The sequence below is a fragment of the Amblyomma maculatum genome, chromosome 11, assembly GCF_055883805.1.
Source record: "Amblyomma maculatum isolate TAMU_Amacu chromosome 11, ASM5588380v1, whole genome shotgun sequence".
NCBI classification, from domain to species: domain Eukaryota; kingdom Metazoa; phylum Arthropoda; class Arachnida; order Ixodida; family Ixodidae; genus Amblyomma; species Amblyomma maculatum.
Window position 1 is genome coordinate 40983146 of NC_139354.1, and position 27588 is coordinate 41010733.

General features: G+C 44.3%; 1 protein-coding gene across 1 annotated transcript in view; it reads left to right on the forward strand.

The window, feature by feature from the left end:
• LOC146173625 (uncharacterized) overlaps positions 1 to 27588 on the forward strand; it is an 88453-nt gene that overhangs the window by 50190 nt on the left and 10675 nt on the right. The window contains exons 3-6 of the mRNA XM_084583445.1: positions 3133 to 3195; positions 14457 to 14581; positions 18585 to 18640; positions 19812 to 19920. Coding sequence (XP_084439571.1) covers positions 3133 to 3195; positions 14457 to 14581; positions 18585 to 18640; positions 19812 to 19920 — 353 coding nt within the window. The remainder of the gene's footprint in view (positions 1 to 3132; positions 3196 to 14456; positions 14582 to 18584; positions 18641 to 19811; positions 19921 to 27588) is intronic.

Below are 27588 nucleotides of genomic sequence, written 5' to 3' on the forward strand. Positions count from 1 at the left end.
AAGCCACCTTTCGGAGCTACAGAATGCTGCGCCGTCCGCTTACCAAGAACGTCGATCTCCATCCCCGACGAGCTACCGTTCACCAAGTCTCTGCTATCTCCGACGCCGCACTTTCAACCCTGGCCTAGAAAATTATTACCAGTGTCTTTCGAAGGCAGGGTCGCTTATTTCGCGAGATCTGGAGATCCTCCGTCATCGTGAAAACGATCCTAAGTGATTTCGCTGGGGTCAAGCAGCGACAGCATCCGACGTGCTACCTCCGACCGATAGGAAAATATTTTGCCTGGGTCAGATAGCGACACCGCTCTACCTGCTGCCCCCGATTTCTATGTACCGATTGTTGGAGTTGAGGTCACCGCTTTACTGGATACCGATTCCGATTATTCGGGTATCAGCCACGGTCTCGCCCGAGAATTAAAGAAAGATTTGATGCACTGGTCCGGCCCGAATATTCATACAAGGGGGAGGGGGAGGGTTACACTTCATTGCTGCTGCTACAAGAGCAGAGCGTTGGCCGGCATCCGTGGATTTGTATATGTCGGCGAATCTGTTGTACTTCCTGAGTGTTCGAAGGACTTGATTCTTGGCTTAGTAGGAGGTAGATGAGGAGGAAAGGTAGGCAGGTTAACCAGTAAAAGCAACCCGTTTCCTTCCCTGCAGTGGGGGAAGGGGATGAGTGGATATAAAAGTTGTGAGAGAGGGATAGTTGAAGTTAGTACAGTCACATAACACTGACAACAGCCATGCCACATCACATCACGTCTTGGCTTAGACTTCCTGCAGACCAAAGGCGCTGATACTGACATCAAAGAAGGCCGTGTGACGTTCACGACGAAACGGGTCGTGGCGTGCAATGAAAGTGAACATCTAGGAGTCAATATCTTGCGTTAGTCGACAATGACGTGAGGGTGCCAGCACGGCCTAGTGTGCTGTTTCTTGCGAGGCCTGACGTATTTCAGGACTACGAGGGCATCGCGCATGGACACCTCCCTCCGCTGCAGCTCGAGAAGGAGACAGCCGTCGCTAGATAACTTATTCAACTTCATAACAGTTGTGCGACTGTTCTCCTGACAATTTTCGCTAAGGAGATGCGGCACCTTGCAAAAGATACGGCTATTGCCTTCCTTTACGATGCTACTGCATTGCCTCATATATGCTGCGCCGGGGCCGCACCTTGTCCTGCACTTGAAACCGCTAACATTAGACCGGACTTGACGCCTGATCAGAGGAATCTTTTCTCGACTCTTATGAACGATTTCGCAGATTGCGGGCTCAAAGGTCGGTCGTGCGTTTGTCGCCAGTATCGCATCATCACCTGATGATGCCATGTTTCAGGTATGCCAACATTCGTACCAGGTTTTATCTAAAGAACGTTAAGCCATTAAAACGTAAGCTGATGAAATGCTTGCGGACGACGTGATCAAGATTTTGACGAGTCCATGGTCCTTTTCGAAAAGAGAGATGGCACCTTGAGATTCTGTGTCGATTACCTAAAACTAAAACCCTTGACAAAAAGGAAATCTATTCGTTCCCCAGGATTGATGATGCCAGGTACTTCTCACTAGACCTCAAAGCGGATACTGTCAAATAGAGGTGGGTCCGAGAGAAGGCTTAATTTGTGACGCCCGACGGTCTATACGAGTTTAAGGTAGTGCTTCCGTTTGGTCATTGCTCTGCGCCGGCCATGTTCCGAAGACGGACACTTTTTTATCTGGTCTGAAGTGGCAATCGTGCTTCGCGTACTCAGATGATGTCAATTGCTCACCTGCTTTCGAGCAACACCAGGACCGCTTGCGTATTGAGATTCAAGCACTCAAAATGCTCAAAACTAACGAGAAAGCCTGAGAAATGGAATGGCACTTTCAAGGAACTTCGCTTTCCTGGTCATATTGTCAGTGCACATAGGGTTCTCCTTTATCTCGAGAAGACTACTGCAGTTGCATGTTTTCCACACATCACCGACAAAAAGACACTTCGGTGATTATGAGGTCTATCTTCTTACTACCAGCGCTACGTCCAAGATTTTTCCAAGATAGGTGGAATGTTGACAGCACTAACCAGAAACGGCATACCCTTCCCGACTTCTAGAGGGTGAAGCGATCAAGAAAAAGCCTTTCAGGAGCTTCGAGGTCGCTTACACAGTCCCACAATACTTGCCTATTTCAATGAAGACGCCGCAACCGAGGTGCACATTGATACAGCAACGCTGGCTTCGGGACGGTACCTATCCAGTGGCAAAACGCAGTAGAGTGAGTTATCGCTTACGGAGCCCAACACCGTCACGATAGAAGGTGAACTATTCGACTATTGAGACGGAGTGCCTTTCGATAATCTGGGCCATCAGCAAGTTTTGGCCCTATCTGTACTGACAACAATTCTATATAGTTAGTAAATATCATTAATTGTGCTGTCTGGCAAGCCTTAAAGACCCGTCAGGACTGTTAGCTCTACGGAGTCTCCATCTTGTTGAAAGTAGGGGCATGAGCGCCTGTGGACTCTCCGCTTCACTGGAAATCGCCGATAATTTTCCTTTTATTGGGGCCATTACCCAATCTCATATGGCTGACCGTCAACGGAAAGACCAAGGGCTGTCGCCGCTCATGGACTATCTTGAAGGCCTAAGTGGTCGGGTACCGCTTGTTTTTCGTTGTTGCTTGCAATAATCCGTTTTACGAAGTACCGTTCTCTACAAGCGCAACTTTGAAAGGTCGAAAAGACACTCCTACTCGTAGCACCTACGGTCTTGAGTGCTTTTTGCGACGAAACAGCCTCCGGCCACTTGGGAGACAATAACACTAAAATGTAGGTTGATGTCAATGTTAAACAACTTGTTCACGAATTAGGTACATTGCAATGAACCAAAACCAGATTAAATCTAAGCATGTACGTTCTTCATGGCGTTTAAAAGTTGTCTTTTTTTACAAAAGAAGAAGAAAGGTGCCTTTCTAATGGAATAAAATGTGAATTTTAAAGAAGTTGCTGAGCTCTTTTGTGCACGGTAAAAAATGGGCAATTTGTTAAAGGCTCGTCCTGTTAGTTATCTTCTACTGTGTTTTATATCACAGTGGACTATATAGCATGGAAAAATACGCATTTTTAATGTAGTGTTTTGGTTCTGTTTCATTCCTTTAGGTTAAAGAACATTTCAACAATCGATCCGTTATGATAGGTCTTACAGTGGATTCAGTTGCTAAGGTAAGTGTGTGCAAGCCTTGCCAATTATATCTACTCATTTTCTCATCCTATAAATTAAAAAGACGCTTTCTATTTCTCATTGTATTGAAGGCTGAAAATGTACATTGATAATTAACTAGAATTTTAGCGCAAAGAGAAATAAAATGTAGGAGGGAGAGAAAGAGAACCAACTTTATTTGCCCCAGATGTCGTGAATTAGGGCAGGTGGATCCTGTGTGGCCCATGCAGGGAGCTTATGACGCTAAGATATTTAATTACTACACAGCGATGTTGAATGTAGAGGAATGGACTAAATATGATGTGAAAAAAAAGGAGCGAAGATAAATCTCATATCATCGCTTCGCACGCATAGAAACGTATCTGGAGCGATGCGGGTTGTGAAAGGGGGCTAGTGTAGGCCAAAAGTTGGCTGACGACAAAGAACCCAATGGGTCCCACTGGGCGCCTATGAAGACAGCCCTTGCGTGGTTGCCAAAATTTATCTCCTATTCTGAAATCTGCGTGCCCTACAAATTTACCCTAGTGGTCCTACTTTGGGCCGGTATGGGCAGCCGGTCTCAATGAAGCGTCACTTTTTATTTCTTTGGACCCTCGATCTTATAACGACAAAACACCGATGGAGCTTCTACAGGGGCAATTCTAAAGTGCCTTGACTATATCGTTCCTATAGGGAACCTATATAGATAAATAATACACATGTAGCCGTAGTAAATGTCCTCCCACTCAACCCGTATGACCCAACAGCGTGGATATTATTAGGCGTGTGCCTTTCATTTCTAAACACACCATATAATGTTTCTAAGTTAGTTTCATATGAGCGCTGTAGTTTCACTTGCTTAAATTTGGCCAGTTCAGGCTGTTAAGTCGTGCGTCCTGAAGTGTAGCAATTTAATGGGAGCGGCAGGCTGTCTAATGCAACCTCTTAACTGCTGCTACATGTTTGTATTGTAAAGTCCTTTTTATCAAAATTCGAATGAGCACCGTAACCAACGACATGCATTTTTAACTTGAAATGCTTACAGATATTATGCAGATCCTCTATAATAATAATCTAGGGCAGCTTGACACGCAATAAAGCCTAGTAAAAAAAACATGCATGGCAAAGTGCAGGCACTCGGCTGTGTTCAACCACGCAATAACCAACATAGCATCTACTGCCGTATGAAGCAGTAGACCCGTGTTGGCTAGCGCTAATTTTAACGGAATGGCCCGGCATTTAGGTTGCGCCAGGCCTTATTTTCTAGGAATTCAGACGCAAACAATCTGCTGACGCGCGTGTTTATATTCTCACTAAGGCCGACATGAGGCCTGCAATTGTTTTGTGTGGGCCGCTGCAATTAGGCTGGAGAATGCCATACTTAGATCCCGCCTTGCTATTTATTGGACGTACCTTCAATTTTCCCTCAAGGGACCGATTTGAGTGGCATGCCGCAGGCCCGTCTTATATCCCCTTCAGGCGCTGCGTCCACATATGTGGACGCGACCCAAACTTAACTGTCTTTGCACGGATTGCGAATTTCCACCTTCTAATTGGCACCCGTAACATTTGGCCCCGACCTGTCGAGTACGTTGTATCATCTCTTGTTGCTACAGTGAAATAGTTTTGTAAACAGCAAACCAAGATGGACGTCGCAGCGTTTTACGGCGGGACGAATCAGCAGTTCTTATTTTGGCATGCTGTTTTCTGAACCGATGCCTAATAATGCTATTTCTTTTAATGAATGTGTTAGTAAGGGAATGTAGATGTTATATGGCAGATTTCATTATCTTACACAAAGAAAAAGTGCTTCAGTCGACTCTCAGTTTCGCGTTCACAAATACGGACACGGCGTCTTAATGCCGAAATTGGTAAAGTGTCCGCGGCGATTCGTTTCTTCGTGCAGAGCAGTTCGTAATACGCTGATTTGCATGGAGGTGTCAAAGTCTTGAAGACGCAAGGTATTTTCAGAGGAAAACATTTATTCATGCTCGATAATTATTTAGTAAAACAAAATGTTGCAATGTTTTCATTCATGTAGTTGCTTTTGGATGCCATGTCTAATTATGTACACGCGAACAAAATAATAATTTTCTTGCTGTACTTTTATATTTGAATTCTGCCTGAGCTACTAATCATGTAATTTTTATGTTTACATTTGTTGATTTTAATCTCTATTTGCTGTTTTTAAAAATCCACCGGCATGCGGTTTCATCACTTTGATTGTAGCGCTTGTATTGATTGTGTACCTTTTGTTTATTCCTCCTTGTTGGCGCAAGACGCGGCTTTATCATTTCCTATTTTGCACATGCTTCGAGATGTATCTTGAAATAACCCAGCCACCCTTGTGCGCTTCTACTATGTTCCAATGTATGCTAGTCGCCGTTTCCGGTGTCATCTAGATCTTTCTTCGTCACCTTAAAATTAAGCGCTGAATTGTGAAACGGCCTGTCTTACTTCGACGACCGATGAGCACGCTTCCGCTATTGCCGGCGCTTACTTTTTTAGCTCTTTTCTGTCGGAAAAACGGTCAAATAAGGACTTTATCTCAGGATATTATCACTCTCAGTGGTTGTTTGTTATTGCCTTGTCACTACCACGAGACAATATCTTTTGAGCGCCTGAATTCATGAGATTTAGGGCGACATGAGGGTCGCCTGTGGCAGATACCCGGCGGCGTCGTACTCGTTACCGGCCGCGAACAAAAAATGTCGAAGAAAATGAAACTGCTGGAGCAGGGGACATGATCGAAGTGATGTCAAACTTCTCAGGGAGGTTCCTGTATCTATAGGGAAGTAATTGAACGGAAACGAAATTGGGTGAATTCGATCTAGAATATGAATCCAGAATATTCGCACAACTAGTAGGAACATTGCCCATAAGCCATGGCGTTGTTTGCTTTGAGCTGATTAAAGCTGGACCTAGTGACTATGCGGCGCAAAATGAATCCAAAATGCAGCTGTGTTACAGCTCTTTATGATGAAAGGTAAATTATTCTCGTGTTTTCATTTAGAATGTGCAGCTCTCCCAGGGAACCGCTATGTAAGTGGTATACTTCGACATAGAATATCTCTCAATGCCAGATGTTATGACATGTGCAGTAGTAAATAATGACACGCGGTGAAGCAAGTGCTTATAAATTTCGGTCAGCTTTATCTGCCTAAGACTTCGGTGTGTATGACGGCGCGTCTTCCTAGAGCCGAGAACATGCGTGCTTCGGCTGAATAGAACAAAAATCACGAGCCATTGGCTTTCAGGCCTCTGCGTGCATTTCATCTATCATGGTTTCGGAACTGGGATATGCTGGTCACGTCTCTCAACGCAGTGACATGTCGTTCGCAGGCATCAGCAAATCCTACAGAGCCTGCTCTGACACTATGTTTTGAACCCAAAGAGGAGTTCGCCGCCGGCCTGCGAGCCGTCGGATGTCTCTCGCTCTTTGAGGGCAGCGCGATGCGTAAATATGTCTTACCTTTATGCAACTCATCCAGAGCCATTTAAATCGTTGCGTGCTAAGGGGCGAGGTGTTACGTCATCGTCGCTTAACTTTCATGCAGCTATCAATGCCGCTTAAAATCTGGGGGAAAAGTGCGGTATGTCAAGCATAGTTCGCCACATTTGAAGTAACTGTCCCATCAAAGACGCTTCTTGCCGGGCCTGGGGGAAAGCAGCAATACGCTTGTGTATGCAGATCCGTACTGGAGGTTCGAAGCATCGTCCCATAGAAATGTTTTCTTTGATGGATCCGTCAAAGGCTGCATGGAAGGTGTCAGTGTGCGTCGACTCCCAGCAGGTGACTGTCAAGACAGACACTGGAGTGAATGAGACATTTCTCTCGAGCAGAAATCCTCCCATATCTTCCAGAAAGCCCATCGACAGGAATGTATCAGTGGTCCTGACAGAGAAATGACTCCCGATATCCGGTGTTGCTAACATGATGTCGTTTAACATAAGACACAGCCTTGAAGTTTGCCTCTCTACGTTCCGCTTGTGTATCCTGGCAAACCAGCGGTCAGCTGCATTGGCTTGTTTTATACCGTTAGATTGTTGTCTGCACTTAGCAGCGAACGGGACATTGCGATGTGTGCAGAGGCCTGCGGAAGCTAGACGCCAGTACAGACTTCTTAACATTGTGATGGCGTGAAAAACAAAACAGCCAGGAGAAATCAATGTATAAAGAAAATTTATTTCACATCGTATGGCTCAATAATATTGTTTGTGTTATTTTTTCTTATGTGCGCGAAGCTTTGTTTATGTATTTGCATGCGAGGTTTGCTTATGTATTCATGTTGTTTTATATGTTACGTGGTCTTTTGTGCGCTTGCCAAAGTGCGAGTCTGAGGCTCTGTCCAGGTGCCATAAGGCAGCTTTTATTTAAGACCCCCGCCATCATGCATACGCTCATAGAGATAAACTTATTTTTATTATCAAGCTCCCGCTAGGCGTGGCTCCATTTGCGCTGTCTTCCCGTCATAGGGCTCATATACTGTCTTTTGGTATGACACGGAAGGAGATCAGTGTCATCAGTCCGGTCACTGAGCTGACTACACGGTGCGCACTAATAGTTGTGCTGAAAGCTTCGGGAGACGGGCAAATTTATTTGGACTTTACAAAGCTCAAGGCCATCCTTCGAGAGTGGCACCTCATTCCAGCAGTCGAGCATACGTTGGGAAAGTGTCAAGACGCACTATGGTTTTCTCAGATTGAATCCAAATACGAATGAATGCGAATCTCTTTCAGCGAGGACAGAAAGACATCGATGATAGTGATAACATATTTCTAGCGGTTTTGGTTCAGTCGCTGGCTGCTTTTTAGAATTAGCTCTATGCAGGAGTACTTCTAGAGATGTGTGGCTGATGTTTAAGACCTAAACGGAGTCATCTGTCGTATGGATGATGTCCTGATATAAGAATGTGCAAGGTAGCCATATGACCAAGGGTTCCAGGGTATTGTACGCCGCATTAAAAATTCAGACATGGTGCTAGTGCACAAAAAGAACACATACTTAGGGCAGACGAAGTGGACACACACTCGTCGTGCAACTGAATTTTACTTTGCAAAGTACGCATTTAGGCATGTGTTTTTTTCCTTCTTCCTCCTTAACTTGCTCCACTGGGGCAGCCTTCAGTCACTGTTGCGTGATAAACAGCTACCTAAAAACTGCAGTCAATCGGAAATCTATAGTCACACCGAACAAAAACTAAATTTTGGGCCTCCAAGATATTCTTAGCATGCATACTTGAAGGCGGCTGAATCTGCCCATACGACTGCGAGCAAATGCCCCGACCAGCTTCGAGAGCAGAACTTGGACGCCTAAATGGCATGGCTGCATACCTAGGGCGTTTTTTCTACATTGCAAAGCTACTACACCTGTCTTCAGGAGTCTCTCCACGAACCAGGAATTCCTCTGGTAAGCTCCAAAGAAATTGGGTTCCCTAACTGACCAAACTACCCTCATCGAACCCTATCTTCGAAGTACGGACTATGGCCAAAGGAAGGTAAAGGGCGATTTTCGACGATTGCCTCCGCTTGGATAGTATTAACCGATGTATAGAGACTCTACACCTATACTGAAAAGTAGGGTCTTGCTCTTATCTCGGCATGCCAGACGATTCATGACTGTCTGCTCGGGAGGTCATTTCTACTAGAGATAAACTACAAGCCTCTCATCGCCTTACCTGCTGCCAAGCCATTCGCATATCTGACGCCATGACTGCTAAGGATGCGTTTGAGTCTCACAGGTGCCAGACAAGCAGATTACACCAGAAGACGCTCTCTCGAGGTACCTTATGAACACTACAGGAGAGCACAAACTTGCTGAAGAGATCGGCGGCGTTATCGGCTAAATCTTCCCTGCGCTTGTCATCAAGCTGGTCTTTGGAGCAGCATAAGAAAGAGCTACACAGCGATGGAATCTACCCGATTATAGAGAAGCTCGGCAGTACTGGTTGGCCATTGCCTCTCGACATCCCCTTCGATGCTGAAGTAATACTGACGAACAAAGACGGCATCGCAGACGCAAATAGGATATTGTGTGGATTGTGCTTCGTTGTTCTCAATGCTAGGTCTGGCTGTAATCCACATACGATAGTAGGGGCAATTTGGCATCGATTACTGCTTCAATGCTGATATATGGCTCAACACATAAATTCTTGCCATATTTGTCTACGACCCACGAGAGACAAGATGCATCTGCAGGCTACTTTCCGGAGAGGCTGTGGCAACGAATTGCAATGGACTTATTTTATGTACACGGATGCACGTGGCTGGTTGCCATGAGGTAGCCTCTAAAGCACTTTAACCCCGAAAGCTGTTGTCAACCACTGAAAATCTATATTTGCATGACGCGGTGCTCAGGACTTGGCCATGAGCGGCAACGGGCCGAAGTTTTCAAATGCACAAGACTGTAAGAGACCTACCTGAGGAGCTGTTGGTTGTCAGATATAATAAAAGGATTCACACCCAGACACAGAAGAACTATGACACCACGAGCGCCCTTGGTGCCCTCGTTGTTGTGTGTGACTGTGTCGCGGTTTATGTTATACACGACACTCCTGCTTTGCAGACTTTTGCTGGACTAGAATTTGAGCCAAGTTATCCCCAATTCTAGATGCCCCCATGTCACTGGCCTCACGGAAGCCGCAGTCAAGGTTCTCAAACTTTTTATTACAAAACGCAGAAAAACAATATAGCACTCTATATTGGCCTACCACACAACATCAGTCAAGAACAGACACTCGCCGGTCTGTCTGCGGATGCTATAAGTGCTCAGCACTACTCTCCTGCTACATGCCCAAAAACTTCTTCCACAGCTAGCTAACAACCAGAAGCTAGTAGCCTTCCCGGAAAGCTTTGGACGGAGACGCAAGTAAAACTACGAGTCGCGTCACGCGACGCGGGTGTCACTAGACCTAATCGCCGAAACGGAGGGCCGAGTTATGGATTTCGCAACAAAAAAGTGACACACCAATCGGACAAAAGAGGACACTAGTTCCATTGCCAGCATTCGGTTCAGCGAGGAAGAACGGCTACAACTTATCGGCCGCTGTCAGAACAAACACAAAGCTAACACACAGAGACGGAGGACGACGAACTTGTAGCAGCCAAGACTAAACGGCTTCATATACCAAAAACACGACGCCCAGAAACGTTATTTGCAAAAAACAGAGAGGCCACACACTTCACAAGAGAGACTGACTCACGATGCACACTGCTCTGCGAGGAGGTGCGTAAACTGAATCACATACTTGTTGCGCTCCTTTTATGGCGTGATCTTAGCTGGGCCAGCCTGCTATCACTACTGTAGCTTCGTCGAGAACCGGAACTGGAGATTGCCGTATGGTGCGCTCTCAAATAACCGCCGCCTAATGTTCGAGACGTGGAGACGGAGTGCGAACAGCGCAGCGCTGCTATAGCTGTGCTTCTCTCCTCCGATTCGCTAGAGAAACAGGACATTTCTGGATCCATGGGTGGCCTGCGCCGCCTTTTTAATTACACAAAGTGAGGAGAACCAGACCTATGCGATGAGATGCATGCCTCTAGCAGCGTGCCAATTCTCCCTCATGTCTATGGGGACGGCGCGGCGCGGCAAGGTGGTCGGGAATGCGCAATCCATCTGCGCCTCTTTCTCCGGTGTGCGCGCCAAAACATTGGAAAGTGGACCACTGCGACCTTACACTGTGCTTGTGGAAATAAAGGACAAGAGATCCGACACACATGAGAATAGGCCACCGAAGGCTCAAACGGAAGCACACTACAGGGCTCAGAAGCAAACCTCTTGTGCCGTTGTTTGCTGTTGGGGACTCTACCACACATACAAACCAGTCTTAGTTACTCAGCTTTGCACTCCACTTTCAATAGCTCTAAAATTACTATATAGGGACAAAACAATGGAGTTTTTTCATTGAAATTTTTTCGGTGCAATGGAAAGATTGCTTTATTAAGGGTTAGATTCTAGAGCGGTTTTAGTAGAAAGCGGTAGAAAACGTTTGCCGAGAGGTTTTCATCAGTTTACGTACCTGTGTTTATGTGTTCCGAAGCTGGAAACCTTGAACAGCGATCGCAATGCCGACTGTAGGTCCACAGAGAAAACGAAAACAAATATCAATTTCACTTGCCAAGCCGTAATTATACATTTTTAGCTTAGGGTATTGTCCTTTTCAGTTGCCACACTCTAGGCTCTTACGGCACAGTAACGGCACATGATTAGAGTCTAGAGGGCTTGGGATTAAGCCGTATATAATGACGTCTTTAACAATCGTGGAAGTCCTAGCTATTGGAGATGGTAGGACAAAATTATTTCCTTCAGCAAGTTTGGAAACCTGGCAATGCATTACGAGCCCCGTAGTATGGCTCAAACGTAGACCTCCTGGGCTCTAAACTTTTGCTAAAGGCTGCACATCTAGTTAACGGAAGTTTTAATGGGTACCATTGCCGCTTCATTCACGGTATTTAAAGCACTGTGGGGCCATATAGTGACAAAAGCTAGAAGCACGACTCTTGAGATTCGAAAGGAAGGATAGCTTTTAGTACGGGTGGCCTGGAGAGAGCACAAAATATTGTTACATTAAGCGGTGCATGCACTGATATGCGCATAAGGAAGGAAGGAAGAAGAATCTCGTGAGTTTTGGAGAAAACGACGTTTGAGCAGTGTCGGCTGGTGCCTGGTTGATGCTGCTGTTTCTGTGTGCTGTGTGCTGTGTCATCTTGACTAATCTCTTGGCCTTATCTTGCCACGTATGGATATATTAAAACATGGCCAGCACTCCTAGAAGGAAGATATAACAGTGAGCACCTAAGAAAACACGGGATATTTAGTGAAGATGTCACGTGGGGTACTACAAAAACAGTAATAGGGTATTTCCTCAAAATTCGCGCCTCAGTTTTCATGCGATTTTTCATGCCAAATTAAAATTGCAAAACCGCTTTTCTTTGATATTTTCATGCTGAATTTGTACTATATCACACATTATCTTTCCATTTCCACCATAACCTAAAAACACATTTTGGCCAGTGCTCAGTCCCTTTAAGATCAAGACCTCTAAAATTAATTTAAAAATGAAGCACCTCAGAAATAATATGCAGCACTGCAATAAAACTGAACAATTAAAGGATCACGCAGTAACGTCAACTTGATTTGTTGCCTGTACCGAAACAAACGCGAATGGTAATCAACATAAGAAAAATTATAACGCGTTGATACCGCATCACATTATATAGAAATAATATATTGTATTATATTACAATGCTAATATAAAATGTAACATATTGTGGTAATAAGCGACTTTTTAATGCATAGTTAGCTGCAGCACTGGTCGTATTGACTGTCCAGTTGGAATACCTATGCATGTGCCATCATAGCACCTCTTCTGTCATTTGAACATCTGAAGAACTACTGTTTTGGAGATAGTCACAAATTTGTGTCGGTGCACCGAAAGTGGAGGCTCTTTATGTAACGATCAAAACACCACCGGAAGAGTTTGTAACGCAACTACTACTTTAGAACACACGGAGAGGAGACGATGCGGCCTTCTCTACTCCAGATTTTAATTATCGAATTCACCACCAGCGTTGAAGGTATTGCTCTGCAAACCGCCTGCAATAAAATATATCTTTGTACTTTCCGTTGATTCTCCTCAAGATAATGCAACTGAAACTTGCTTCATTGCTTCATGAATAGCTGCAAAGAACTCAAGAACGCAACATTCGTACACTGCACGAAATCTACTCGTTACTCAGTTTTGTTACGAACCACCCAACACAATGATCCTCTTTGTCAGATTAGACAGGTTGTAAGAAACAAAATATATTGAAATTAAGGGCACAGTTTATCTTGAACCGGTAGTCATTTTTACTAGTTGGTACTTAAACTAAAGATCCTATGTAATGAAAGTTCATTGAACGTTGCTTCTCTTTAACTTGCACCATGTAGTTGTATGTCTTGTGTCACACTAATGAAGCGCAGCCACCATATGATGACTTTGTTAATAGCTGTAAGCATGGCTTTTTGTGTGCATAACCTCAACAGCGGTATAAAAAGACAAATCTCTGTGGTGTCCTGGAGTGCGTACTGTCCTTGACTCGTGTTTCAGCTCTTCGCTTCGGCGATCAGCCCGAGTGCTCAGTATTTTTTGTAACCGTAGGAATGCACGCGATTTTTAAAAAGAAATATTCCTCAAGCTGCTGAGGAGCTCGTTGATTCTGGAAATATTTCAATACGCAGCAATCATATCAGAACTATTACCAGGGACTTCTTGCTAGGAATAGAAGCTTTATAGTGGTAGCTATGCAGATAATCTTTACTGTTCCAATAATTGTTTTCGGACATCGTTGTTTAAGCTCCATTTCTTTAGTCCCTGCGCCTTATGGCCCTCTGATACAACGTTACTTTGGATCATATTTTATGATTCATTATCCACCCTCTTTTTATTGCTCACTCGTGATCTTTTTCTTTCGAACTTCGAACTTCCTTTAGAAATTTGACTGCTATCACCATTAGGCTAATCAGAATATAACTACACGATTGTCAGTTTATCACAATGAATACTGCAAAAACTGCTTGCGGAACATAGCGTAGCCTTGTTTTGGCCTGGGAACATGATACTTTAGTTTTATGTACCTAGCTTTCTGTTTTCTTCAGATGCTGTCGCCCGATTGACGTCATTCCAGATAAACAATGTGTACTGAATTCCCATAGAAAATGCTGCCTACTCAAGACGAAACATAAGTTTGGTTAGCGCTTCGGCACAGTCATCTGCGCTGTGGAAATAAATATCGAATTTATTCAGTTTGTTCATCCCCTGGTTAATCTAATATTTTGTTTTCGTCGACCAGAAGGCATATGATAAATATTTAAATAAAGTTGGTAGCATTCGCCTTAGTAAATATACGATTGGTTGCATTGACAAGCGCGTGGTACAGTAGTATTAAGACTGGCAAGAAGATTTAACGCAATTCAGTTAATAGTGTATATTTTACCTAAATATCGAAGGGGCAATTCTGGGAGATATGTATGGTCGCATTCACAGAGGCACATTTCTGCAATATCAATCATATCTGAGGAGCCACAGCACAATTAAGTTTGTTTCTAATGCTTCAAAAATATACCTCTTCTGCAAAACTTGCTATATGTATTAATATAAGATTAAGTTAGGCTGATAAATATATTTCATTTACAAATATTTTCTCAACGTATCGGAGGATCAGTGTGTATAGTGTACTGTGTTACAAAAAATATAACACGTAATCTTGTTCTCTTCGTCTATCCCCTTTGTTGTTTCTTCAGAATGACAGCTTGGACGTTAGGAAGGGTGAAAAATCACTACAAGGTAATAAGACTCTTGAGCAACTAGCGAAATACGCAGAGAGTTCCCCCCGAACAAATGACACTGTTGATTGCTTATTCACTTGGTGAGTAAAACCTCTAAATCCTTACAGAAAATATTGGAGGTAGAATAAGCCTGTTTCCAGCTAGAGATCAGAGTTAATTAATAGACAAGATTTTTTATTTAACAATTCACAGCTCGCTGAAACGCGATCCGCACAAGACGCTTTTAATTCACAAGAAGGATAGGCATTAATAAAAACGTCTGCGAACCTGGGTTGTCTTGTCTGCACATGTGACACAAAGTTAGAAGCATAAACATATATGCTTGTCAGTGTTTAGGGAAGCAAACCTCCCCTCTCGGTAGTCAAGGAAACCTGAAAGGTACCTTTCTAAATGTCATATGATTAACTAGCTGTAGAACCTAGTGAAAGGTGTAGTTCATTAAAATAAAACTTCTTCGAATAATCATTTTGGATTGTTGACTACTAAGCCTGCATGGTAGAATAACACATACTGATTGGCTAGATGAGGGATGCCATTTTACTGAAAACAGAGCGCAAAGAGCAAAGAGAAAACATAAGCAGGATCACTGAAGCACTGAAATAGGATTTTTTATTACGATCACAAGCGAGTACCTATCTGCGTCTCGTGTAATGCAATGAAAATGACCAAAACATCAAAACTTGGACAACCAAGGCAAGAAACGGCACAACAAATGGTGCTCTAATCCCCGCTAAGCCTAGATTACTGCACGCAAGGAACTAATGTGTGATTTTTAATATTCTGCTGCCATTAATAAAGTACAGTTTTTGAGGATACTTACTTTCTTTCATCATACGGAACCTATGTGCTGTCGTGCAGGACAGTGAGTAACGGCAGCTGGCAAGTGAAATAAGACGCAGTTTAGGCTTGTTCAGCTGGTATGAAGTCAAAGATGTAAATAGTACCAGATGTATTTCGGGTTTATAGGCAATTGCGTTTTATGTCTTCTGCGGTCAGAGTTCTTGCCTCTTGCTTTCGAAGGCGATGGCATTATTATGGGAGGCCATAGCATCTTATCAACCCACTTTGCAATTTACGAGTAATATATTCAAAACGAAAATTGTCGTTCAAGCAGGCGCGCAAGGTTAGCTGGGCAAAGTATTTTGAGCAGGCAGTGAACAGGCGCTCATTGGTCCCGAGATACCGGAATTTCGTCCATTTCTCGCACATCTGGCACTAACACTCTAATTCTTATTTTTATATCTGCTTAGTGCGGAAGCGACCATTGTTTTAGCCGGGCGGACATGGCAGAAACTCTCCCAGAGCAGAAATCTATTCCCAATATCATTACAATAGGTAGCAATAAACAAACCGTTCGAAATTAGTACTGCTTCACCTGAAGGCATTTGACACAAGGCTGCACTGAAGAATTTTCGACTACTCTCAGCCTAAGAAGGGTGGATATGGATGTCCTGTAGCCTTGGTGGACGGCACCGTGACGAGACGGAAGATGAAAATGTGGCATTTAAATGCATTTTTTGGATTAAAATAAGGCCCAGGAAACCAGATGAAAAAAAGGGGCAAACGGGAATCTAAATTCTTCATATACAGTTGTAGTAAGCCCTCTTGCCCTAGCACACCTGAATAGGTTGTCACGTTAGATCGGCTGAGGCTTTGATCCCTAAAGCAAACTCGGAAATGTTCTGTGAAATTCTTCGTGCCAATGTTTTGCGCTGTGGAGGACCTGGAGTACATATTAAAATATTGTTTCCCAAACGTGTTGCAGGCCTTGACTTGACCAAGGATTGAAAGCTAGTGCGAGCAAAAGTATGAGCATAACATGAACGACCTGAACTCTTTATCTCCGTTTATGTGTACAGGACTTAATTGCATGCAGTGGCGCGTCCAGATATTTTGTGGCACCATGACTATTTCAATCCCACAAAAAGGGACAATGTTCAGCCACATGAACAAAATAAAAGCCCTAACCTTTGGAATCATTCACGCCAGTGCCATAGACGATGTCAAAATGTTCTATTAGTGATACAACCCTTTCAATGCTAGCCATATCAGAGCAGAATAATGTACGATCATCGGCATGAGCAAGCACTCCTACCTCATTTCCATGAAAAGCCGTGGATATTACAACTAGTATAAAACTCAGAAGCTCCAACTAAAGAGTGAATGCAGCGGGGACAGCGGACACATTTGCTTCGCAAAAGTGTGGATTAATATTATGGGTCATGACTGATGTCCATTTACAATCAAGCGAGTCGAAGAATTCATGCAGAAAAGTATAAACACGTTAGATACAGATGCCCACATAATTATTCTCCGTGAGCGACAGGTGGCCGCTAGTCGCTGAAGAGCGTAGGCGAAAGAATACGGGCACGCTCTGCGCATGAGAGACCACCCTGCGAATCGAGCCTTGTTCCCTATAGTGAATCTATGCTAGAGCTGCGCTGCTGACAATTTGAAAATGCTAGTGAACCTCTAGGTGGTTTGCAGGCAGGTGGAGGAATAAAAGCACTGGAAGCTTCGTAACGGATGCTTCGCTCCGTGACGAGCAAGTTATTTTGGGGAGCTTGAGGATTGCAACACATTTGACGCCATTATCTGGAACCAGCCGTGCTAATGCACTGCGTCACTTTGATGTGACCAGATATTAGTATTCCTTCACATCGCACGCACTAGAATATCTTTTTGGTTTATTGCTCTTAAAATATTTTGCGAACTGTTTCCCTCGCGAATAAATTCTGATCAAAATTAGGCATAAGGCTTAGCTGGAGCTACAAAGCGGCGACAAAATTGTTCAGAAAAATAACAGTAGCAGTCTATTATGAACTATCAAGTTATAGTCCTTAAACTCTGAGCTGCAATATAAATCTGATATTGCAGCTATAAATTAACCAGCTTTAAATCTTAGAGTTGTTAAGTTCGTTTTATAGTCAGTCTGTCATAGCCAATGTTCCCAAAATTTTTAAATCGAGTGTTTCGCGTCTTTCTGTCTGCCTTAGCCAATATTCCCGGATTTTTAAAATCTACTACTGGTATTTTGTACTGGAGATTAACCGAATTTGTATGTCGCTCTAATTGCAAACAGACTCCGCAAATAGCGTGGATGATAACACTGAGAAGATGCAGTGTATCTATATGCGCCGGGGTCTTTCATAGCTCGTGAGCGCTGTCAAAATCTTGACCACATTCTCGAAATGACTCAGAAGGCCAGTTCGACGCCAGGTTTTTCTATTACTAGTCGAGCGTAGTCTGTACGAAACACCAGGGATTTGCAGTTCTAGCAAGAACATCGTCTCTGCCTCCTTGAGTGGCCTTCAAGGGTGCGGGCTTTGGAACACTGAAAATATGCAGGCCGCATTAAAACAAAATTTCTCGTGCGTGATTCGGAGGATGTCGGTGCAGACGAGGTACAATTGTAGCAGGTAAATTTTGATGATTGCGCTTCATCTAGTGGGGAGCAAGAATTTGAAGAAGCGTTATAAGATTCTATACCATGAGGATGGAACATGTCATCTGTGTACATGGTGCATTTATGTTTCGCTGATGGCTGGCGAGATACGTCCAGGCAAGGTTAGATGAAATCCTATAGGTTAGGCTTTTTGTTACCATTTTTTGCAAAGCGGTTTTTACATACATGCCAAAACATACATACTTACATAATACAAAACAGGCTCGAAAATGCATACCATATACACATACATACATATAGAATAACCGTAAAGCCATTCCAAGGTGCGGCCCCTTTAGTGGCACGTCTCAGGAGGGTCATCAGCGCGAATACAGTTACGCAGGTACTAATAAATGAGTTGCGGAGCTTGAGGCATACCAACGTGGGATTGAGAGGTGTGCTGCTGTACAATAATGATAACATGCACTTATTAGGTTTTAACAAAAATAATAAAACATTCCCAGAATGGACCGACAGTTCTAAAACCCCTCTAGTGTTAAGGCGAAGCTGGAACGTTCCAATAAAAATATTTTGGATCTTGCTCGGTGTGTGAGAGTCTTCAATGGATAAAAATCATATACTGTCTAACATGTAGCTCTGGTACGTGCAGAAGCATAAACACTATTGCTTTCTTGCAGGAACGAAATCCTGGAAGAAAGCCGTCGCGGTGACAGAATTCCGCGCAGTTTCTCAGGTATGAAACCCGCCTTGCTTAACTTAACCTGAGAGTTTATTTGTCGTGTTTGAGGGTAAGAATCTCTGACGAAGAATGCAAAATGTCTCATTGAGATTCTCTAAATTCTCAATATGTACTTGTGTAGCTCAAGAGTAATGTCGCATTTTGTAAGGCATTTAATTTTACGTTTCTGTTGCCAACCATGTCCAATATCAACACCAAGAGTCAACAACATCGTTTCTACAAAGATATTAGTAAATAGATATACGAAGTGACTCAAGCAACAATTCGATCATATTCCTCGTTATTAAATACTACCAGGGCACTACGCCTAAACCATAAGCCTACAGCTCTTGTGAGAAATACGCAGGCGCACCTCATTAGGTTCGATGTTTTCAAAATGTTTATGGACAGCCCGTTCCCGAACCTGCGCCCCGCGGTGGCTGAGAGACTATTTCACGCTGCTATTTTGTTGTGCTCTGTGACGTCATTCCACGTTAGAGAACCCCAGGTGGTCTAAATTTCCGGAGCCCTCCGCTTTGTGTCTCTCATAGTCTGGTCAATTTAAGACATTAAACCCTCTAAACTAAACAAAACCAGCGCTATTTGGTGCGCGAAGGACAGGCATAGAAGTCGAAGTAACTATTTGGGCTGTTCAAACCCGTCTGTTATCCCGCCACACTTACGGAAGTATTACTTTGGTCTGCATATAAGACTTTGGGCTTGAAACCATGATTAACTTGTAGATAATTGAAATCTGTTGTATGGATATAAAGAGTAAGGTTCCGTACTTTATGAAGACAGCCTGACACCACAAAACCTAGAAAATGGCTTACTGTTACAGCACTCAGATATTTTATTCAATACATAGTTATTGCAGCTGCTAAAGACCTGTATGAATAAGCCATTTGAAGCCAACGGGATGTTCCCACAAAAATTGAAGGATTGAATAGGTTTGCGACAAACCTATAGGAATTGCAGAACTGTATATCACTTACAGCTGGTTTGCCTAAGGTCGACTACTGTTTTACCAGTTTTAGATCATTCAGGGTGCTGAGGAAATTTGGCGCCAGTAGCAATCTGGTCTTAGAAAGTTGAGAATTATTTCATTATTTTGGTCGCTCACGATGTTTTTAGATTATTGCAGGTTCAGTTTTCTCAGTAGCTTAAAAACAAACATTTTTTTCAGAGAAGGCCAGCTGGGCTACACTCTGCAGTGAAAACCCTAGTGTTGCAGTCGTAAGACGATACCCCCTAGGATGGCCATTCTGGAACACTGTGGCAGCAATGGCAAATTTGTGAGTGACATATTAAGATAACCATAGTTTTTACTTCGAAAGCAGTGTTTCTGTACCTTCTGTCACTAACCATCCCTCTCCCCTACCATTCTATGCCACCAACGCACTGTGGCACAGGCGCATTCTTGAGTTCGGACTGCAATTTTTCTAGGTAATGATCCGTAAAAAATTTGTCACAGGCAAGTTCAAAATGAAAAGTGTTTTGGAACCTCTACGGGTACCAAAACGTCTTTTTTCACTTTGACTTGGTCAGCGACTGTAATTCTTTTTACCATAATATCATGGCTGTAAAGGCGAACTTTTGCAGAACGCTTGACCGAGGTATAAATCGGTATTCAGTTTTAATGCGAATTCAGATGTTCTTTTTCTTAAGATGCCATGAAATATTGGCCTAATTTTCAAACTGTTCTTGTAGAATAGGCTCGATTGATACTTAACGGGGTCATGTCACGGTTATCCAAAATAATACACTTTCCTTTTCCGGTAGGTAATAGTGGACTTTAATATTTCATTTCCGAAATTTAAGCAATCTAGGCGCTTTTCCAAATGTGGCTGAGGTTGACACCGCGAAACTCCTCCCACTGACAGCGATCACCATATTGAAATCCTTGGTAACGTCACAGAGCGACACTGGCCACTGCATCGTCTGCTACTGTGCCGGCGCCAACAAGCTGACGGTACAATGTACTGTACAATGTACGTTAACTTGACTCCCACAAGTGTACTCAGCATGTTTCTAAAAACAGAACATGACAGTAGTGAAGCACGATTTAGTTCTTGCCCAGGCATCTACCTTAGGTGCGACCAATGCCATCAGCCGATGGCAGCACCACTCTCCCCGCTGTAAACACCGCCTCGCTGGCCGTGCCTTCCCCGGAAGACATCCGCGCTAATACGGCGGATTCCTTGCATGCTAAAATTTCTTTTCTCTCGAAACAATAATGGGCCCTCGAAAAAGGAATTTAAAAATAAATGCCTTTTGTCAAATGCCGACCCTTACGTTGGTAGTTCTTGGTCATAACCGGTGTGGTGCCCGTGTTCTTCTACGGTAGTTCCGCTGCTAAGGCGTTGCAGAAAATAATTTCCGCTCCTACGAAACATTGAGGTTGAGGGTAAAGACGTTTCATAATCGAGTGGTCCGTATATCAAAACGCCTCGCTATCTATTAAAAAGTGCCGCCCGCTGCGGCTTCGATGCGAAGTAATTCAGATCTAGCGACGATTAGGGAGAAGCAAATAGCCAGCGCGCCGTCGTCCTACGTGTCCTTCACGCTCACGGGCGCCGTTGCTGTAAGCTTGCAGCATCCGGCTCTTCAAGCGTCATGAGCATATAGTCTACTTTCATGATGCTGCTAGGGCCTCACGTACTCTTGACAATGAGCAGCCTAAACGATGTTACTAAAACGGGACGGTTGTGGTATTGGGTGCCTCGATGTAGTGTGCCGCGCGCTATGCACTACGCTGCTGCGCTGTTTTCCTTTACCGACAATTGTACAGAAGCGCTGTCGGACGGCACTATATACATTGGGCATTTTATGTGTTGCGTTTGAGGCGTGTTTTAGTGCATACATGTTGGCTGCTCGAGCAGTTATCAGCTCCTGCGGCCTTCGTACGTACTCCGGCGCTTACGTGCACCTGCATCCCGCCCACAGATGCGCTATTCCTTAGGTTAAAAGTGCTAATAGATATCGACGACAACCTCAGTTTGCTGTAACCTCGGTACGCGGAATGGCAGCTGTTTGGCTGCCATTACCGCGGCTTCACATAACCTCGGTTGACGTTGCTCGTGGACAGAACATGCAGAAGATGAAGAAACGAACTTGCTAATTTTAGAAATATCTCCAGCTATGATGCCGCTGAAACTTTGTGGTTCAGTTGCTTGAAGCATCATGAATAAGAAGAAATAAACTGTTTATATTCCAAAATTGGTGTCATGACGCCTTTAAGGGAGGTATTGATTGTGTGAATATCTTCATCAGGGTTAGATTCACTCAGTCGTTACCTTCTTATCTTAGTGCTTCCCCAAGCTAACACCTAGAACGGCAATAAACACACCAACACAGAGCGCCCTGTGTTCTTGTGCTTATGTCGGACTAAGTGTTAGCTCAGCGAACCACTATGAATAACCAACTAGGCCCAATCCTCGCCAGCTTAGCTTCATATCTTAACAACAACAAAATGTCCAAATTTCTTTCTAGTTTGGATCTTGTGGTGCGCCGTCTTCCACTATGCCGATGCTCACGATATTGTTACGACGGAGGTTTGACGTCTGAGCGCTGAAAAGCAGGTCGAGAGGGCAGAAAACTCAGCTGGTCAACGGCCGCGCGTCCGCCACGAGAGCCTTTTTCTAATGTCTTTATCCTATGCCTTTGCTATCAGCTTCATCTTCAGGGCTTACATTTTCTCCTGGGCAGACGAAGCCCCCCGGGCGATGTAGTTATTCGTTCCCTCGAGAGTGACACTGCTTCGTCCGGGCGACACGGGAAACTTGGACTGTGACTGAGCGAGCACCACTTTCTGTCACACATGCTGTTCGGTACCTTACATCGCTGACGCGGTCGAGCACAACGTAAGGGCCAGCGTAATGAACCAGCATGTTTGGTGCTAAACAACGCTTGCGGAGAGGTCGCCAAAGCCACACTAAGTCTCCAGGGACATAAGACACATTCGTATGCCGGCTGTCGTACCGAGCTTTGGAATACTCTTGCGAAGATATAATTCGGAAACGGGCGAGACTGAGAGCTTCTTCGGTTCGAAAAAGAGTATCGACGATGCGCGGCTCTTCATGGACGGAGTAAGAAAGAACGGTGTCTAAACAATATCGAGAGGGACGGACATATAGAAAAAAAAACGAGCTGTAGCCGGTCGTCTCATGTGTTGCAGTGGTGAATACAAACTTTATAAACGGCATTATGGTGTCCCAGTTGTTGTGGTCTGGTGCGATGTACATAGACATCATGTTGACGAGTGTGCGGTTTGTGCGCTCAGTCAAGCCGTTGGTTTGGGGGTGATATGGTGCGGAATGTCGAAAATGCGACTCGCACAAACGCCAAAGCTCTTACACATCATCTGCCATAAACTGGCGACCGCGATCACTGATGATCACTCGCGGAGGTCCATGGTGAAGGATGACAGAACGGAGCAGGAACAGGGATATGTTGTGAGCGGTGGCTGAAGGAACAGCGGCCGTTTTGCACTATAGCGAGTGATTGTCGGCACGAACTACGATCCAACGATTTCCGTCGGAAGTGTTCGGGAATGGACCCATAAGGTAAATTTCGACCTTTTCGAATGCACCACGTGGTGGAGTTACAGGATGCAGCAGGCCCTGTGGCGTGGACGTAGGACGTTAGTGTCGTTGGCTCTCAGTGCAGCTCGCCACATATCGCTCAATTGTCTGGCGCATCTTCGGCCATTAAAACCGGTCACGGGCACGCTGGAGCGTTCTTGCAGAGCCGAGATGACCGGAAGTTAAGACGGCGTGCATGGCACGCAGGATGCACGGCCGGTGACTCTCCGAAACCACAAGCTGAAAATTCGTGCCGGTGCTGGCGTAAGCCTTTTTTTTTTTTGCTTCAGTAAGGCCATCATGGATACAAATGGGCTGGGAGCTGTGGAATCCCTCGCCGCCGCAAGGAGTGGCTCGAGGCTTATTTCGGTCTCTTGCGCAGTCCGTAGAGCCGAGGTGTCAGGAAACTCGGGCACGACGGAGGCGATGTAGTGGTCGGAGTCAGCAGAGTCACATTCGGTTGTTCGAAGGAGAAAGAGGCAGTCTGCATCAGCCTGTTTGCTGCCACTCTAGTACGAGAAAGTGAAGTCGTACTCCTGCAGAAGAAGGGCCGAGCGTGCTAGACGACCAGATCAATCTGGAAGGTTCACGAGCCAACACAGGGTATAATGGTCCGTCACAACCGCGAAATGGCGTTCATATAGGTAGCACCGAAACCGCCGAACCGCGGAACCTACAGCGAGGCACTCCTGCTCCGTAACAGTGTAGTGGCGCTCAAGTTTTTGTAGATAACGGCTTGGATACGCAATTACATACTCGCTGGTTGCCGAACATTGCACATGCACCGCAACGACACCGATCCTACTTGCATGAGTGCGGACTTCTGTTGAAGCGGAGGGGTTGAAGTGCCGCACTATGGAATGTAACGTAAGCCGAGACTTTAAGTGGAAAGACGCGACGCAATCTGAGGTTAAGTAGAAAGGAAAGGGATGGGTTGGGCAGATCCCGTTTCGATTATGTGGCGTGCGCGAGACACAGGAAAATGTTGGCAGCCATCGGACAGCGCGAAATCTAAAACGAAGACGTGCTGAGACAATAGGTTTGTCAAGATCTGGCGTTGCAAGGCGTTCAAAGATGCGCTGATCACCGGAACGCTCTTGTCAGCGAGCGAGTGATAAGCGGGGGTTTGAGGAAGGAGTAAGGAAAGCTACACAATTCGGGGTATTTGCGCTACATGAAGTTAGATGCAAGGCCGCTGGAAAAACAACCGGTTCCGGAGAGCAATTTATAGTCCACAGCCCGGTACGGCCCTTCTTCACAAAAACCAAACAATGCGGCATGAAGACATTTTTCTTTACGCACTGTGAATGAAGAGTGGCCGCAGTAGCCTCAATTGAGCCGATAATAGTACGAGAGCAGGACACCTGGACCGCCACATACCGCCACATTGCAGAATGTGGCGGTTAGACGACTTCATCACACACATAATACGTGTTCGTAATTTGACGACTCTTCCAAAGGTTGACGAGGAAGAGAACCACTAGCACTTAGCGCTCCCGTAAGGCAATCAACTGTAGCGCCGCAGATACACAGGAAGTCAATTCCCAAGATTACGTCGTATGTCGATCGAGGCAGTACTGCAAACTTCGCCGGGAATACCGTGCTCCCCAAAGAAATTTTATCGCTGGACACCCGAACCGGATGCAATAACTCTCCCCTCACTCCATAAAAATTAGCATATTTGTCCCAAATGAGTGAAACTGTGTTCTTCAAAAGGTTCTTAAAATCCAAACGTATGACTTAAATAGCGGCACCAGTGTCTAGCAACGCCATTGTACACAAACCGTCCACAACCATAATAACCTTGTTCTTTAACATGTACACAGATGGAGGAATACTAGGTAGCAAAGCACATTGTCCTGTGATCTCGCCTCCAGCGGCCACGCTGGCCAGTTTTTCTGCAATGGTGGGGGAGTTCAGTGCCGTGGAGCCGGGGAACGGCGCACATGGAACGAAGGAGGTGGTGTAACACAACGTTGAATATGTGAAGGACATGCGTGATTGAGATTTCGCACTAACATGGTATCCGACACGTATGAATCGAAATAATACCTCTTCCGAATATCAGCTGCGCTGGCTCTAGAAATAGTCTCTGCTGTACATGGGATATTCGTTTTCGACCTAGCCATTGGGACTATGGCCTTACCTTCCCAGTACATTTTTGTTCATTTTCTTGTTGAGATGCAGTGCCCTTTCATTTTCGTTTGCACCTCTTAAGAGCAGGAGTGCACGAAATACCTTAAGGAAACTGAAGTTTGCATTTATACTTTTTGCGACAGCTACAGAAGAGTGGATATATTAGAGCTGCTCAACTGAGAGATTAATTATGTACGTATTTCATTACTGTACCGTACACACTGTATGTGGTGAACCCCTTATAAAAGTATGTCAATCATCCTCACTGAAACCACCTAAATTGGCGGCGAAGATAGGGTTCTATGTTCGCCATGCGACACAGCTACGATCGCGCTGCTTGGACGACATTATCGCTTCTTTGAAACGACGTAACTATAAGTACTGTCATGGCTATGTCACGAGCCCTCTCGTCCAATTTTCCTTTTAGCTGTGGACAATGCCGAGGCTAATTCTCTCGCCAACACGAACTGTAATGCAATTGCGTTGAATTACACTAACGCACCCGACAGTCGAAGCAGATGCGCCGAAATAAGCGTGTACTTGAGAGCAATAGCAACGTATATACGAGAGGAATTCCATTTCGCAATTTTCGACTCTCCATTAGTAAACTAAGAGCTGACGGTTGCAATCCTGCTTTAGAGAGAAGGGCGCTATTTCGCCCTCCACTGGGTAGCAGTAACGTTAAGGATCGGGAAAATAACGCACTAAGAAGCCGTCGTGGATGGAGTGGTGGGGGAAAAAGCGTCCTTCTAAATTCATTTACTTATGGCAACAGTAAAAGGCAGATCATGTTTTGTTTCCACGGCATCACGACAAACAGACACTGATAATAATGGCAGTGGTTATTGCTTTTACTGCTTTAGAATCGAACTGGCTCAATATACATATCCACGCGTGGCCTGACATAGTTCAGATTGTTGTGGCCAAGACAAACGAAAGAGCTCAGATCGTGCCCCTGTATTCCCTTTTGCAATTCAAGGCTATTCGAGATACCAGGAGTGAACATGCGATTAGACAAGATAGGGGCACTATTTTACAGCTAAAGATATCGCCATTCAAGACTAGTAAAACTGAGCCTAATTTTATGTATTTCAGGGCCCAGATATCATTTCAGTTTGATTTGAATATGTCAAGATTCCACCTAATTCGTTTCTTGCGTTTCCGCTTTTCATTAACTCACACAAGTCGTACTGACCGTACAAGATATTGGGAGTCATGCAATCCAAGCAGCCCGTATATTATTAGTGTATATATGTAGACAAGAACAAAGGAACGCAACTATTGAGCCCAGCATCCACAGGAAGACAGCACATTTTATTTCAATGATAAAATTCCTGATTACTGCAATGTAACAGGTAACATAAAATGTTAGACAAAACAAGCAACAATGAAAGTTCACTGAAAAAACAGTATCTTTAGTGGACACCATTATAACTTTCGGGACCTTTGTGTCTTTCCTCCAAGACAACTTCACGTAATTTATCAGCAGGGAATAATAGTGTAGTACTCAGATTATTTATAAGTGCCTACCCAGTTTCGACTCTGCGCGTGAATGAGCCATTTGCGGTTATTTGCCTTTTTTTACAAGCATAAAAGGAAAACAATACCAATAAATGGGATTGAGGTTCTGTTATACGGTCACCTGTCTACCATTTCAGGTAGGTGAGGAAAATTGCAACACAAAATCTGTAGTAACTATCTCAAGAAACTCAGCATGAGAGATGAAATAAATTCTGCGCAGCTTTTGTAACAAAATGTGATAGCATAAGTGTCGAACTATATTCTGCACAGCTTCTTGTGCGCACATTAATATACCTTTCGCGACGTTTTTGTCTATATTCCAAAACAACTTCATATAATTCATTAGGATGGAAAATAGTATAGTGCTCAGATTATTTACAAGTGCCTACCCACTACCGAATGTGCGTGTGAATGAAGTGTGCGTTTATTTGTCTTGTTGACAAGCATAACAGAAAAACATCAGCCTTAAATGGGACTGATGTTCTATTATACGGACACCTGTCTGCCATTTCAGGTAGTTGCGGAAATATACAATACAAAATCCGTAGTAACTATAACAAAAAATTAGCATGAGGGATGAAATAGCAGCTTATGTAACAAAAGTGATAACATAAGTGTCGAAATATATTCTGCACTTTGCTTCTTGTGCGTTCACATCAGCAGCCCGATCGATAAAATGCCAGGTTTGATGCATCACATTGTGGCTCCTCAGTTGTAACCGGA